This window comes from Salmo salar, chromosome ssa14 (genome assembly GCF_905237065.1).
Source record: "Salmo salar chromosome ssa14, Ssal_v3.1, whole genome shotgun sequence".
Classification (NCBI taxonomy): domain Eukaryota; kingdom Metazoa; phylum Chordata; class Actinopteri; order Salmoniformes; family Salmonidae; genus Salmo; species Salmo salar.
Genome location: NC_059455.1, coordinates 43,707,078 through 43,722,723, shown reverse-complemented (window position 1 = coordinate 43,722,723; position 15,646 = coordinate 43,707,078). Strand labels below are relative to the sequence as shown.

The window sequence follows — 15,646 nt, the reverse complement described above, 5'->3', positions numbered from 1 at the left end:
TCACTCTCTAGTGTCTAGGAGGAAGACTTCTGTATCACTCTCTAGCGTCTAGGAGGAAGCCTTCTGTATCACTAGTGTCTAGGAGGAAGACTTCTGTATCACTCTCTAGCGTCTAGGAGGAAGCCTTGTGTATCACTCTCTAGTGTCTAGGAGGAAGCCGTGTGTATCACTCTCTAGTGTCTAGGAGGAAGCCTTCTGTATCACTCTCTAGTGTCTAGGAGGAAGCCTTGTGTATCACTCTCTAGCGTCTAGGAGGAAGCCTTCTGTATCACTCTCTAGCGTCTAGGAGGAAGCCTTCTGTATCACTCTCTAGTGTCTAGGAGGAAGCCTTCTGTATCACTCTCTAGTGTCTAGGAGGAAGCCTTCTGTATCACTCTCTAGTGTCTAGGAGGAAGACTTCTGTATCACTAGCGTCTAGGAGGAAGACTTCTGTATCACTCTCTAGTGTCTAGGAGGAAGACTTCTGTATCACTCTCTAGCGTCTAGGAGGAAGCCTTCTGTATCACTAGTGTCTAGGAGGAAGACTTCTGTATCACTCTCTAGTGTCTAGGAGGAAGCCTTCTGTATCACTCTCTAGTGTCTAGGAGGAAGCCTTGTGTATCACTCTCTAGTGTCTAGGAGGAAGCCTTCTGTATCACTCTCTAGCGTCTAGGAGGAAGCCTTCTGTATCACTCTCTAGTGTCTAGGAGGAAGCCTTCTGTATCACTCTCTAGTGTCTAGGAGGAAGCCTTCTGTATCACTCTCTAGTGTCTAGGAGGAAGCCTTCTGTATCACTCTCTAGTGTCTAGGAGGAAGCCTTCTGTATCACTCTCTAGTGTCTAGGAGGAAGCCTTCTGTATCACTCTCTAGCGTCTAGGAGGAAGCCTTCTGTATCACTCTCTAGTGTCTAGGAGGAAGCCTTCTGTATCACTCTCTAGTGTCTAGGAGGAAGCCTTCTGTATCACTCTCTAGTGTCTAGGAGGAAGCCTTCTGTATCACTCTCTAGTGTCTAGGAGGAAGCCTTCTGTATCACTCTCTAGTGTCTAGGAGGAAGCCTTCTGTATCACTCTCTAGTGTCTAGGAGGAAGCCTTCTGTATCACTCTCTAGTGTCTAGGAGGAAGCCTTCTGTATCACTCTCTAGTGTCTAGGAGGAAGCCTTCTGTATCACTCTCTAGTGTCTAGGAGGAAGCCTTGTGTATCACTCTCTAGTGTCTAGGAGGAAGCCTTCTGTATCACTCTCTAGCGTCTAGGAGGAAGCCTTCTGTATCACTCTCTAGTGTCTAGGAGGAAGCCTTCTGTATCACTCTCTAGTGTCTAGGAGGAAGCCTTCTGTATCACTCTCTAGTGTCTAGGAGGAAGCCTTCTGTATCACTAGTGTCTAGGAGGAAGACTTCTGTATCACTCTCGTTCTCTCTCGTTCTCTACTCAGGTCCTCAGAACAAAGACTCCAGTGAGAGTCTGAACTCTGATGGAGAAGAGAAAGAGGTGTGTTTGTTGCCAAATGTCTGTCTTTATCTGTCTCTACCTCGTGTCTCTGTCTCATGTCTATCTGTCTCTACCTCTTGTCTGTCTCATGTTTAACTCTGGCTCTCTGTCTGTCCTGTAGGCGCGCTGCAGCAGAGACACAGGGAAGTCAGCTTCCAGTCTGGGTCTGGTGGACTTTGATCTGCTGAGCGTGATTGGCCGGGGCAGCTATGCCAAGGTCCTGCTGGTCCGACTCAAGAAGACAGAGAGGATCTACGCCATGAAGGTGGTTAAGAAGGAGCTGGTCAACGACGACGAGGTACTAAACACACACACACACACATGGTACATGTAAACACACACTGATACCCGTAAACACACGCACACACACACAATGATAACCGTAAACACACACACACACACACACACACTGGTACATGTAAACACACACTGATACCCGTAAACACACGCACACACACACACAATGATAACCGTAAACACACACACACACACACACTGGTACATTTAAACACGCGCGCACACACACACTTGTGCATGTAAACCCACACACACTTACATACACACATGATTGACACTTTGACAGGTACTACCTGATTGATCATCTGTGCCATTTCTCGTCCGTCCGTCCGTGGAGATATGTAACTGTTCACTGTGTTCACACATGGTCAGTCTCCTCACGTCATTAGGGCATCCACTCACTGCGCTTAGAATGCCAGAAATCACTTCTTCTGCAGCCCTCATCAGATGGGAGCAGTCTGTCAACACCATTCACTGTGTGTTCAGCCATTCTTACTCCTAACATCTACTGTCTCATTCTGTATCCTGTTTGTCTGCCTGTCAGTCTCTGTCTGTCTCTGTCTGTTTCTGTCTGCCTGTCAGTCTGTTTGCCTGTCAGTTGGTCTGTCCATCTGTCCTCTATCAGATGGATGGCTGGACATTTCTACTAAACTTTTTTAGTTGTGTTTAAGACTTGATTTCCAAATGGTGTGTGTGTTGTAGGACATTGACTGGGTCCAGACAGAGAAGCACGTGTTTGAGCAGGCGTCCAACCACCCCTTCCTAGTGGGGCTACACTCCTGTTTCCAGACTGAGAGCAGACTGTTCTTTATCATAGAGTATGTGAACGGAGGAGACCTGATGTTCCACATGCAGAGACAGAGGAAAATACCTGAGGAACACGCCAGGTGAGAACAGTGATGTCATGGCTACACCGGACTTGGAAATAATCCTGGGACTGTTTCAATCTTACCCGACGAGGTCTGTAGTGCTGCTGCGTTTCTGTTCTACCTGATAATTAATTGCACCCACCTGGTGTCCCAGGTATAAATCAGTCCCTGATTACAGGGAAACAAATGATACTATTTAAAGCAGTGGAACTGGCTTCGAGGTCCAGATTTGAGTTTGAGGGGTATGTCATGTCCGTTCCTCTGAAACACCCAGGACTACACATCTATTGTTCTCCCCCAGTAGGCTCACGTTGCCAGACGTAAAATTCCCACATCTCTGAACCTAGAACCTTTGGGGCAGGCCACCAGCTCTAGCACACCTGGGGTGTATTCATTATGCCGATTCTGTTGCAAAAACGTTTCTTAAACGGACGCAAACGGGGTGGGACCTACCTGAATTTGTCCAATGCCAATAAATTTGCTTTTTAGTTGCAGAATGTTACGTTTTGGACTAATAATTACACCTCTGATTCTACGAACCAAGGGCTTGGTGATTAGCTGCGTAGCTCTAAGATTGTGTGTGTGTTTTGAGTCTAGCTAGTTCTTCACCATCTCTCTGTGTGTCAGGTTTTACTCAGCAGAGATCAGCTTGGCGTTGAACTACCTCCATGAGAGGGGCATCATCTACAGAGACCTCAAACTGGACAACGTGCTGCTGGAGTCTGAGGGACACATCAAACTCACTGACTACGGCATGTGCAAGGTGGGTGTCGAAGTGTGTCCGTTGGTGTGTTTCTGTCTGTACTGTGTGTGTGTATCTTTTTTTGTGTGTGTGCAGTTGTCCCTGTACATCTTAAGTGTGTGTGTGTGTGTGTGTGTTACATTTGAGTCATTTAGCAGAAGCTCTTATCCAGAGCGACTTACAGTAGTGAGTATATACATTTTCGTGCTTTTTTTGTACTGGTCCACCGTGGGAATGGACCCACAACCCTGGCATTGCAAGCGGCATGCTCTACCACCTGAGCCCAACAGGACCTAGAACGATGTGTGTGTGTGCTTCTTGTGCTGTGTAGGAGGGCTTGAGGCCAGGGGACACCACCAGTACGTTCTGTGGGACCCCCAACTACATCGCCCCTGAGATACTGAGAGGAGAGGACTATGGTTTCAGCGTGGACTGGTGGGCTCTGGGGGTGTTGATGTTTGAGATGATGGCTGGACGGTCGCCCTTCGACATTGTAGGAAGCACCGACAACCCAGACCAGAACACAGAAGACTACCTATTCCAAGGTAATGCTGTTAGGACAGGGTCAAAGTTCATGTTATGGAAAGTACTCATATTGTTACTCGGCATTGGCCGATCCTCAAGAGAAAGTACGTGGTACTCTCATCAGTCAGCAAAAAATGATATCTGTGCAACTAGGCTTGGGCGGTAAATAGCCATGGGATGGTTTTTCAGTACCGTTGAAACAATTTCTTTGAAGTTTTTCAATACTTTTTAATATTTGTAGCTACTTTTTAAGTAAATACCTGCACTGAACTTGTGCAACATGTTAGGAGATAAAGCAGATTTCGTTCTTCATTTTATCTGTCACATTATTGTACATTATGAAGCTTACCGTAGTTCCCCAGAACAGTTGAGCTAGTCACGTGTGTTTGTAAACAGCACAACGGGAGAAAGCGGGAGCTGGTGAGTTCAGCTGTGTAGTGACGGGTTGCGTTTCCGATCGACTGCTCAGGGACTGCAACAATAGTTTCCCTTCACAGAAAATACATTCGTGCAACATATTTTGCAGAAAATAGCTTCAATGTCATCAATGACAACAGAAGTCCAACACTATCTGTCTGTAAGTAAATTGTCTTACAATGAAAAAGCAAGGTCTTTTTTTGCAAGAACGATGCATGGCCGTCAAATTACTGATGTTTATCACAGAACAAATGGAGCCAGCTACATTTCCTAATGTTTTGTTTAAAGTTAATCTTGCATCTTACCGGAGGAAAATAGTCTGTCTACACTGAGAAAAGTAGCTACACGTCAGTCAGAGCGCTGTCTTTTGATAGAATATCCATTTGTGAATTGTCATCCGTGTGGAGAAGTGCAACTGAAGCACAAAATTAGTTTGATGACGAACAGAAATTACAATAAGAACCATTTTAGATCTGCGTTTACAAAAACGCAGCAAGATCATTTTTTTCCCTGCGTGGAAAAACAAGTCATTCTGTTTAAACTCGACTCCTAAGTTTAACTTGCTAGTTATCTAAGTAAGTGGCTGAATTAATAAGGGCGTCATATCGTGTTAGCTGTCTGCCATGTTTGAGAAGTCAAAGCTCTCTTGGGATGAGTTATCTGTACAGCTGTCACTACAGCTTGATCTGTCGGCTCCTCCCCCGTCTTCTCTGAGCAGAGCAAGCAGGCCTGTTGCCCTAGCGACTCCAGACTTCACACAGACACGGTGTGTACACAGTACTATTCCTTCTTCAGACAAACATCTCTCATTTGCATAATGTCTCTCGTTCACATTCAATTGTAAATATCCGAACTCACCAAAAATGACGTTCAGGATTGCCTGTCTTTGTAATACGTTTATTTTTTTGTTTGGGCTCGTTAGCATATTTAGCTAGCAGCATCCATTGAAATGTGCAATTACTTGTGCCAATTTTGTTAGCATTCTGGTAATAGACACCCAATTGTCTTTTTTTTGTGTCTTTTTTTGATGCCCTGTTGTGTACTAAGCCGGTAATACAGTACATTCCGGTATGAGAGAGAGACGGTAAGAATATCTGTATACTGCCAACCCTACTGTGCACCTCTAGTCAAAAGTCTGATGTTCTTGAGGTCTGGCTGGCATAGTGGCAATGCTGCAGTGCCTGACACATGTCAGCATATCGGTTTCAATAAGGTATTTTTCACAGCCTCTCTCTTTATATCCACTCTGTCACTATTGTAAAAGCCCTCTCAAAATCTAATCTAATCTCTCTTCTGTAGTAATATTGGAAAAACAGATCAGGATTCCTCGATCATTGTCAGTCAAAGCTGCCAGCGTCCTCAAGGGCTTCCTCAACAAGGTAACTACCGCACACACACACGCAGGCAGATCAATCCAAACAAGATCATGTTACACTGCCCTCTGATGTACTTCCGGCGCCGACAGAGATGGCCGCCTCGCTTCGCGTTCCTAGGAAACTATGCAGTATTTTTTTTTTTAACCTTTTTTTATGTATTATTTCTTACATTGTTACCCCAGGTAATCTTAGGTTTTATTACATACAGTCGGGAGGAACTATTTGATATAAGAGCAACGTCAACTCACCAACATTGCGACCAGGAATACGACTTTCCCGAAGCGGATCCTCTTTTTGGACCACCACCCAGGACAATGGATCGGATCCCAGCCGGCGACCCAAAACAACGACGACGTAGAAGAAGGGGCAGACGGAGCGGTCTTCTGGTCAGGCTCCGTAGACGGGCACATCGTGCACCGCTCCCGAGCATACTACTCGCCAATGTCCAGTCTCTTGACAACAAGGTAGACGAAATCCAAGCAAGGGTAGCATTCCAGAGAGACATCCGAGACTGTAACGTTCTTTGTTTCACGGAAACATGGCTCACTCGTGACACGCTATCTGAGTCGGTACAGCCACCTGGTTTCTTCACGCATCGCGGCGACAGAAACAAGCATCTCTCTGGTAAGAAGAAGGGCGGGGGTGAATGCCTTATGATTAACGAGACGTGGTGTGATCATAACAATATACAGAAGCTCAAGTCCTTTTGTTCACCTGACTTAGAATTCCTCACTATCAAATGCCCACCGCATTATCTACCAAGAGAATTCTCTTCGATCATAATCAGAGTCGTGTATATCCCCCCCCAAGCAGACACATCGACGGCCCTGAAAGAACTTCATTGGACTTCATTGGACAGTACGGAGAAAAAAAAATGTATGAAATGTATGCATTCACTACTGTAAGTCGCTCTGGATAAGAGCGTCTGCTAAATGACTAAAATGTAAATGTAAAATGGACCCTATGTAAACTGGAAACCACATATCCTGAGGCTGCATTTATTGTAGCTGGGGATTTTAACAAAGCTAATTTGAAAACGAGGCTCCCCAAATTCTATTAGCATATCGATTGTGCTACCAGGGGTAGCAAAACCCTGGATCATTGTTATTCTAACTTCCGCGACGCATATAAGGCCCTCCTCCGCCCTCCCTTCGGAAAAGCTGACCATGACTCCATTTTGTTGCTCCCAGCCTATAGACAGAAACTAAAACAGGAAGCTCCCGCCCTCAGGTCTGTTCAACGCTGGTCCGACCAATCGGATTCCACGCTTCAAGATTGCTTCGATCACGTGGACTGGGATATGTTCCGCATTGCGTTGAACAACAACATTGACGAATATGCTGATTCGGTGTGCGAGTTCATTAACAAGTGCATCGGTGGTGATGTACCCACAGTGTCTATTAAAACATTCCCCAACCAGAAACCGTGGATTGATGGCAGCATTCGCGCAAAACTGAATGCGCGAACCACTGCTTTTAATCAGGGCAAGGTGACCAGAAACATGACCAAATACAAACAGTGTAGCTATTCCCTCCGCAAGGCAATCAAACAAGCTAAGCGTCAGTATAGAGACAAAGTAGAGTCGCAATTCAACGGCTCAGACACGAGAGGTATATGGCAGGGTCTACAGTCAATCACGGACTACAAAAGAAAAACCAGCCCCGTCGCGGATCACGATGCCTTGCTCCCAGACAGACTGAACAACTTCTTTACTCGCTTTGAGGACAATACAGTGTCACTGACACGGCCCGCTACCAAAACCTGCGGGCTCTCCTTCACTGTAGCCAACGTGAGTAAAACATTTTAAACGTGTTAACCCTCGCTGGCTGGTGTGTTTACAGACATATTCAATCAAACCTTATCCCAGTCTGCTGTCCCCACATGCTTCAAGAGGGCCACCATTGTTCCTGTTCCCAAGAAAGCTAAGGTAACTGAACTAAATGACTACCGCCCCGTAGCACTCACTTCCGTCATCATGAAGTGCTTTGAGAGACTAGTCAAGGATCATATCACCTCCACCCTACCTGACACGCTAGACCCACTCCAATTTGCTTACTGCCACAATAGGTCCACAGACGACGCAATCGCCATCACACTGCCCTAACCCATCTGGACGAGGAATACCTATGTAAGAATGCTGTTCATCGATTACAGCTCAGCATTTAACACCATAGTACCCTCCAAACTCGTCATTAAGCTCGAGACCCTGGGTCTCAACCCCGCCCTGTGCAACTGGGTCCTGGACTTTCTGACGCCCCAGGTGGTGAGGGTAGGTAACATTTCCACCCCGCTGATTCTCAACACTGGGTCCCCACAAGGGTGCGTTCTCAGCCCTCTACTGTGCTCCCTGTTCACCCATGACTGCGTGGCCATGCACGCCTCCAACTCAATCATCAAGTTTGCAGATGACACTACAGTGGTAGGCTTGATTACCAACAACGACGAGACGGCCTACAGGGAGGAGGTGAGGGCCCTCGGAGTGTGGTGTCAGGAAAATAACCTCACACTCAATGTCAACAAAACAAAGGAGATGATCGTGGACTTCAGGAAACAGCAGAGGGAGCAGCCCCCTATCTACATTGAAGGGACAGTAGTGGAGAGGGTGGAGAGTTTTTTTTTAAGTTCCTCGGCGTACACATCATGGACAAACTGAAATGGTCCACCCACACAGACAGCGTGGTGAAGAAGGCACAGCAGCGCCTCTTCAACCTCAGGAGGCTGAAGAAATTCGGCTTGTCACCAAAAACACTCACAAACCTTTACAGATGCGCAATCGAGAGCATCCTGTCGGGCTGTATCACCGCCTGGTACGGCAACTGCTCCGCCCATAACCATAAGGCTCTCCAGAGGGTGGTGAGGTCTGCACAACGCATCACCGGGTGCAAACTACCTGCCCTCCAGGACACCTACACCACCCGATGTCACAGGAAGGCCAAAAAGATCATCAAGGACATCAACTGCCTGTTCACCCCTCTATCATCCAGAAGGCGAGGTCAATACAGGTGCATCAAAGCTGGGACCGAGAGACTGAAAAACAGCTTCTATCTCAAGGCCATCAGACTGTTAAACAGCCATCACTAACATTGAATGGCTGCTGCCAACATACTGACTCAACTCCACACACTTTGATAATGGTATCACTAGCCACTTTATATTATATAATATTTACTTACCCTACATTACTCATCTCTTATGTATATACTGTACGCTATACCATCTACTGCATCTTGCCTATGCCGTTCGTCCATCCCTCATTTATATATTTTTATGTACATATTCGTATTCATTCCTTTACACTTGTGTGTATAAGGTAGTTGTTGTGAAATTGTTAGGTTAGATTACTTGTTAGATATTACTGCATGGTCGGAACTAGAAGCACAAGCATTTCGCTACACTCGCATTAACACCTGCTAACCATGTGTATGTGACAAATAAATTTGATTTGATTTGACCATAATGTAATGAACCTTTACTCTCCCTACATCCCTCCCTCCTCTCCGTCCCGCCAGCCTACTCTCTCTCCCTCCGTCTCTCCCGCCTCCTCTCCCTCCCGCCGCCTCTCCCTCCCGCCTCCTCCCTCCCTCCCTCCCTCCCGCCTCCTCTCTCCCTCCCTCCCTCCCGCCTCCTCTCTCCCTCCCGCCTCCTCTCTCCCTCCCTCCCTCCCGCCTCCTCTCTCCCTCCCTCCCTCCCGCCTCCTCTCTCCCTCCCTCCCTCCCTCCCGCCTCCTCTCTCCCTCCCTCCCTCCCGCCTCCTCTCTCCCTCCCTACCGCCTCCTCTCTCCCTCCCTCCCTCCCTCCCTACCGCCTCCTCTCTCCCTCCCTACCGCCTCCCTCTCTCCCTCCCTCCCTCCCTCCCTACCGCCTCCTCTCTCCCTCCCTCCCTCCCTCCCCTCCCTACCGCCTCCTCTCTCCCTCCCTCCCTCCCTCCTACCGCCTCCTCTCTCCCTCCCTCCCTCCCTCCCGCCTCCTCTCTCCCTCCCTCCCTACCGCCTCCTCTCTCCCTCCCTCCCTCCCTACCGCCTCCTCTCTCCCTCCCTCCCCCCTCTCCCTCCCTGTCTCTCGTTATATATGTTGTAATTTTCTCTCACACCCTTCTCTATCTTTGTTGCTCTCCCTCTCTTCCACTTCTATCTCTCTCCCAGGAACCTAAAGAGAGGCTAGGTTGTCACCCCCAGACGGGCTTCGCTGACATCATGGGTCATCCCTTCTTCCGAAACGTAGACTGGGACCTTGTGAGTCATCGTGTCTTCTTTCTTTCTCACTTCTATCTTTCTCTGTCTGTCTTTTCTGCGTTCTATCAGTGCTCTCTGGTGTTGAGGTGGGTTAGATCACCATGACCCAACAGAGACCGAGACGGTGAATCATTGTTTTCATTCAAACGAAGCAGCAGAGTTCTCACCAATGATAATTAACTTCAACACTGTGAACGACGGACAGTGAGACAAATCAACTCCTATACTATTTCCACATAGTTGAGGGTCATCACCTTAGAAAAGCCCAGACAGTCTCCTTTCCCACCAGGGAACAAGACAGGCCAATGGGATGTATCGGTTCTCTAAGGGCAGGTTTCTCAGACTCATATTAAACCTATTCCTGGACTAAGTGGCTAGGTCACAGTGGTTCTGTTGTAGTTAATGTTCACCACCAATAAGCAGTAACATGGTTAACCTCATGTTTCCCCTGTTGCAGCAATGTAAAAAAAACAGCAGACACCAGGGTTGGGGTCAATTCCATTTCAATACAGTCAATTCAGATTTTCAATATTCTGGAAAAATGGAATTGAATTTCAGTTTATTCCCTGAATTGAAAAGGAATTGATTCCAACCATGGCAATGGGCCAGACACACTCCCAGGGCAATCTCTCCAGTCCCACCCACCTGCCAGCTAAACAAACAGGCTGGCCTCTAGACATGCCTCCAGTCCCAGACCAGCTCAGGAGCAGCCTGACCTCTTTCCCCTGTTTGGTCTGGACTGCTGCTGTCCTGACTGGCTGTCTGACTCTCTGTCTGGAAGGATCAGGTTACACTGCTGGGCTGCCTCCCCCTCCACTCAGTCTCACCTCATAAACAACAGGTGGCAGCCTGCCCGTGCAGTACTCTAGTCTACCTGCAGGGGGGGCAGTACTGGGTCAACACACTGCAGGCTGTCTATCGGGCCTCTGAGTTTACAGTGGAGTTTTCACTAAGCCACAGCACAGTCACTAATATCTTGTAAGAGAGAAACAGGGAGATTGGCTTTTGGTAAAATCATTTTTGTTAGACAGTTTCAAACACTGACCTCTGTTTCATACACTGAACCCCATTTTAAGTCTTGTTTGTAAATAAGGCTTGTTGGTTGAAACATGGTGCTTGCAGTATAAAGTTGGCTGTAAGTAGCTTTGGATAAAAGCATTTAGCTAAATATCTTCATATACATTATTTTAAGAGTATCAAGCTCAAGGTGTGTGTCTGCCTGCCCTCTGACCCCATTGCCTTGTGTTGTTTCAGATGGAACAAAAGCAGGTGGCTCCTCCATTCAAACCCAACATCTCAGGAGAGTTTGGACTGGACAGCTTCGACACCCAGTTTACCAACGAGCCCATCCAGCTCACGCCTGATGACGAGTGAGTGTCCTAATGGCTGGTCTGTCTGTGTGTCTGTGTGTCTGTGTGTCTGTGTCTGTGTGTCTGTGTGTCTGTGTGGCTGTGTGGCTGTGTGTCTGTGTGGCTGTGTGTCTGTCTTCATGAATCAGTTTTATTTATTTGATTAATCTTCATTTAAACAGGGAGTCACTCTTTTACAAGAGAGCCCTGTATACATTTACAAATAAAACCCAATACACAAATAAAACCCAATACACAAATAAAACCCACTACATAAATAAAACCCACTACATAAATAAAACCCAATACATAAATAAAACCCAATACATAAATAAAACCCAATACATAAATAAAACCCAATACACAAATAAAACCCAATACACAAATAAAACCCAATACATAAATAAAACCCAATACATAAATAAAACCCAATACATAAATAAAACCCAATACATAAATAAAACCCACTACATAAATAAAACCCACTATAATATACATATTTAAGAAAAGCAATCGCATTCGTTTACATAAGTCTCCAGTCAATCATTTAAATGTCTGAAAGGAATTTTGTGTATTGTTCCACACATAAAGGGCAGGAAATACTTAAAACAGATTTTCCTAACTCTGTGGAGACCAACGGGATCCGTCCCTGAGAACGGGTTTGGTCATTTGTTCGTCTAAAATGAATTAATGAAGTGATGTACAGTGGAAGTTTCTGCCAGACTGCTTTGTAAATAAGAGAGTGTGCAGATCTCTTACAGACAGAGGTCTATCCCACATGTTTATAAAGAATACAATGAGTCCTAAAAACAACTTGCTGAATGGATTACTGAATCCTATGGTTTCAAAACAGAGGATGCTTATGATGGAGGTTACTAGACCTGTGAATGACTTCTTGATCAGCACTGTCATAGGACCCCCTTAACCGCTGTTCGTTTCCTGTATTCCAGCGACGCGGTGAAGAAGATCGACCAGTCGGAGTTTGAAGGGTTCGAGTACATCAACCCTCTGCTGATGTCGGCCGAGGAGTGTGTGTGAACTAGGGGTGTGTGGGAGCGGACGCAGCACGCCACCTCGTGTCCTCGACGATGTCACTAGTTAGCTCTGCATGGTTACCAGACAACCCGGCGATGACATCATCAAAGAGCGTCCTGCTGTTGGATAGAGAGGGGGAGAGCCGCCGGGGCTCTGACAAGAGACACTAACTTGCCAAACCAATCTCACATAGTGTGTATGTGTCACAAATGGAACCTTATACTCTACGTGTAGTGCACCAGGGAATGGGGTGCCATTTTGGACGAAAGTCACTGTCCTTTTTTTAAAACCACTAGTCTTTTAAACCTACGTTCTCTCTCAATTATTTTTGTATCATGTATTAAATCCGCACTGATTTACTCGTTGGTCATCAGAGTGTAGGCTCTCAGTAGCCAATGAGGCTTGGAGGTGGTTGGTTACCTAGGTTACTGGACACAAAGGGACAGGGGGGGGAAGAGGGACACAGATGGTCCACAGAGAACAAACTAACCCTCCTCTCTTCTTCCCAGCTTGGAGGTGGTTAACGCATATTTTATTTGTACATAATAAGAATGTTTAGCCAAGGCCTTTTAACCCCAAGCCAGATCACCAGGGGACATAGAAAACTGTTTCATGATCACTACATGTATCATGATAAGCGTTGTTGCAGCACCATGTTTGTAGAGGACGGAAGAAGAACAAGAGGACAACATAAAAAACACCAATCTAAATATTTTTCTCATTTTATTGAATGAAATGTCAGTCTATGTACGTTGGTCAATGTCCCAAAGTGTTACGCCGTCGTCAAGCCTGTTCTACCGTCATAACAACAGGTTGGCTCACTATTGTTTACGTTTGCAGTAGTCGTCGTGGCAACTTCCAGGACAGAGACGGTTCCAGGTTAAAGCGATTGCCATCTCAGCAGCCAACCAACACTAACTAACGTAGATACTGACAAAAGGCAAATCTCAAATGGCATCCTATACTATATAAAGTGTGCAACAAAAGTACTCTACAATAACACTGCAAGATTTAGAGTTGGGGTGCTGTTATGGATACAACCACACTGTGAATGGAAGAGTTTACTGTGAGGATTTGGATACGAGTGGGCTGGACCACTAGCTGAGCTTAGGGATATGTCCCAAATGGCACACTATGCACTACTTTTGGTCATAGCCCTATGGGTCCTGGTCAAAACTAGTGCAAATTTTTTAGTCTTATTTAACCTTTATTTAACTAGGCAAATCAGTTAAGAACAAATTCTTATTTACAATGATGGCCTAGGAACAGTGGGTTAACTGCCTTGTTCAGGGGCAGAATGATAGATTTTTACCTTGTCAGCTCAGGGATTTGATCTTGCAGCCTTTCGGTTACTAGTCCAACGCTCTCACTAGTTAGCTCTGCGTGGTTACCAGACAACCTGGCGATGACATCGTCAAAGAGCGTCCTGCTGTTTGATAGAGGCGGAGAGCCGCTAACTTGCCAAACTAATCTCACATAGTGTGTATGCGTCACAAATGGCACCTTATACTCTACGTGTAGTGCACTAGGGAATGGGGTGCCATTTTGGACGAAAGTCACTCTGCCATTTGGGACATGACCTAGTGGTTTATGCAATCTGTCGTTCACAAAGAACCAAAACAATATTTTCTAAAGGAGAAAGAAAAGATGTTAAATTTGTCTTGCCGTTTACAGCGGTACAGTATACACACAGTAGGAAAATGTGGTGTCCTAATATTAGCCAGAAAAATTATGAATATTTTTCTCCCTCTGTTCATTTTTAAAATAGAATGCCTTTCTGAAACCCTTTTTGTTATATATCCGTTTTCACAATATTAAAAAAAAATAAAGTTTCTACATTTTTCTCTGGTCCATGTCTGTGAATCAGTTTGAATATTAATGATAAGGATGGAGTCAGACCGTCTATCTCCGGGACCACTTCTGACACTACAGATGAACCTCTTGAAAGAGATTTCCATCAAATCTAATAAACACTATCAAAGCATTTAACAGCTACAATTTATATTCTAAGTTCTGAATAGAGAAGTTAAAATAAAACATTTGTTCAGTCTCAAATGGAACCCTATATAGTGCACTACTTCAGACCAAAGCTCTAGGCCCTGGGAAAAAAATAACTACACTAAATGGGGAATAGGATGCCATTTAGGGTGACAATTGGGATGCTGCCAAAGTGTTTCAAAGTGGTGCCAAGTGGTGATTGGAGGAACAAACACACTTCAGAATTTTTATCATGTTACTTTATATTGCAATGTATTTTTTGTTACTTAAAAAAAAAATCAAATGTGCTGTTACTCTAATGATTGATCGCTACATTGAATTGGTGATATTGTTATTGTGTGAAACCTGTTTGAAAACACTGATGAGGATGATGTGTGATTTCAGCCAGAGGAGCCAACTGAATGCTTAACAGGATGTAAAAATACAGATTTCACAAAATAAACAATTTTATTTCCCTGTCTGTCTGTGTGTGTGTTGCTGTTTGTCTCTGTTACTGGTTGTCTCGCACTGTCGCTGTTTGTCTCTCTCTGTTCATTGGTCTGTCGGTGTGTATCGCTGTTGGTCTGTATGTCTCTGTTCATCTGTCAGTGTGTGTCTATGTCCGTCAGGCTGGCTCGCTGTGTCTGTTCATTTGCCTGTTTGTCCTTTCCATCTCTGTCTGCTTGACTAGGTGTCCATCTCTGTCAATCTCTCTGTCTGCCTGACTCGGTGTCTGTCTGTTTTACCGATACCTGTTTTATGTTTAAATGAACCTGAGCGGTAGATCACAAAGCAGTTTCATTAGGCTTGATAAACACAGAGAGTTCTAGATTCTGTCTAAATCCACACTGTCACTGCAGCAGCAGCTTGTCTCCTGTAGTCATGTGATGTGACGTTGTCAGACGTTTGGCTCCCTCGGGTAAAAGGTCACTGCCACAAGAGCTGTCCTCTCTCTCCTCTGCCCTCCTTGGTCTCTCCTCTGCCCTCCTCGGTCTCCTCTCTCCTCTGCCCTCCTCGGTCTCCTCTCTCCTCTGCCCTCCTCGGTCTCCTCTCTCCTCTGCCCTCCTCGGTCTCTCCTCTGCCCTCCTCGGTCTCCTCTCTCCTCTGCCCTCCTCGGTCTCCTCTCTCCTCTGCCCTCCTCGGTCTCCTCTCTCCTCTGCCCTCCTCGGTCTTCTTTCTCCTCTGCCCTCCTCGGTCTCCTCTCTCCTCTGCCCTCCTCGGTCTCCTCTCTCCTCTGCCCTCCTCGGTCTCTCCTCTGCCCTCCTCGGTCTCCTCTCTCCTCTGCCCTCCTCGGTCTCCTCTCTCCTCTGCCCTCCTCGGTCTCCTCTCTCCTCTGCCCTCCTCGGTCTTCTTTCTCCTCTGC

The 15,646-nt window shown here is 46.2% G+C and overlaps 1 protein-coding gene across 1 annotated transcript in view; it reads left to right on the top strand.

Annotated features, from left to right (window-relative positions):
* The window catches only part of LOC106569598 (protein kinase C iota type), a 38,018-nt gene extending 23,254 nt beyond the window's left edge, over positions 1 to 14,764 (top strand). The window contains exons 8-16 of the mRNA XM_014141117.2: positions 1,410 to 1,465; positions 1,587 to 1,763; positions 2,465 to 2,649; positions 3,259 to 3,394; positions 3,705 to 3,918; positions 5,615 to 5,694; positions 9,833 to 9,922; positions 11,177 to 11,292; positions 12,222 to 14,764. Coding sequence (XP_013996592.1) covers positions 1,410 to 1,465; positions 1,587 to 1,763; positions 2,465 to 2,649; positions 3,259 to 3,394; positions 3,705 to 3,918; positions 5,615 to 5,694; positions 9,833 to 9,922; positions 11,177 to 11,292; positions 12,222 to 12,309 — 1,142 coding nt within the window. The 3' untranslated portion in view covers positions 12,310 to 14,764. The remainder of the gene's footprint in view (positions 1 to 1,409; positions 1,466 to 1,586; positions 1,764 to 2,464; positions 2,650 to 3,258; positions 3,395 to 3,704; positions 3,919 to 5,614; positions 5,695 to 9,832; positions 9,923 to 11,176; positions 11,293 to 12,221) is intronic.
* The last annotated feature ends 882 nt before the right edge of the window (positions 14,765 to 15,646 follow it).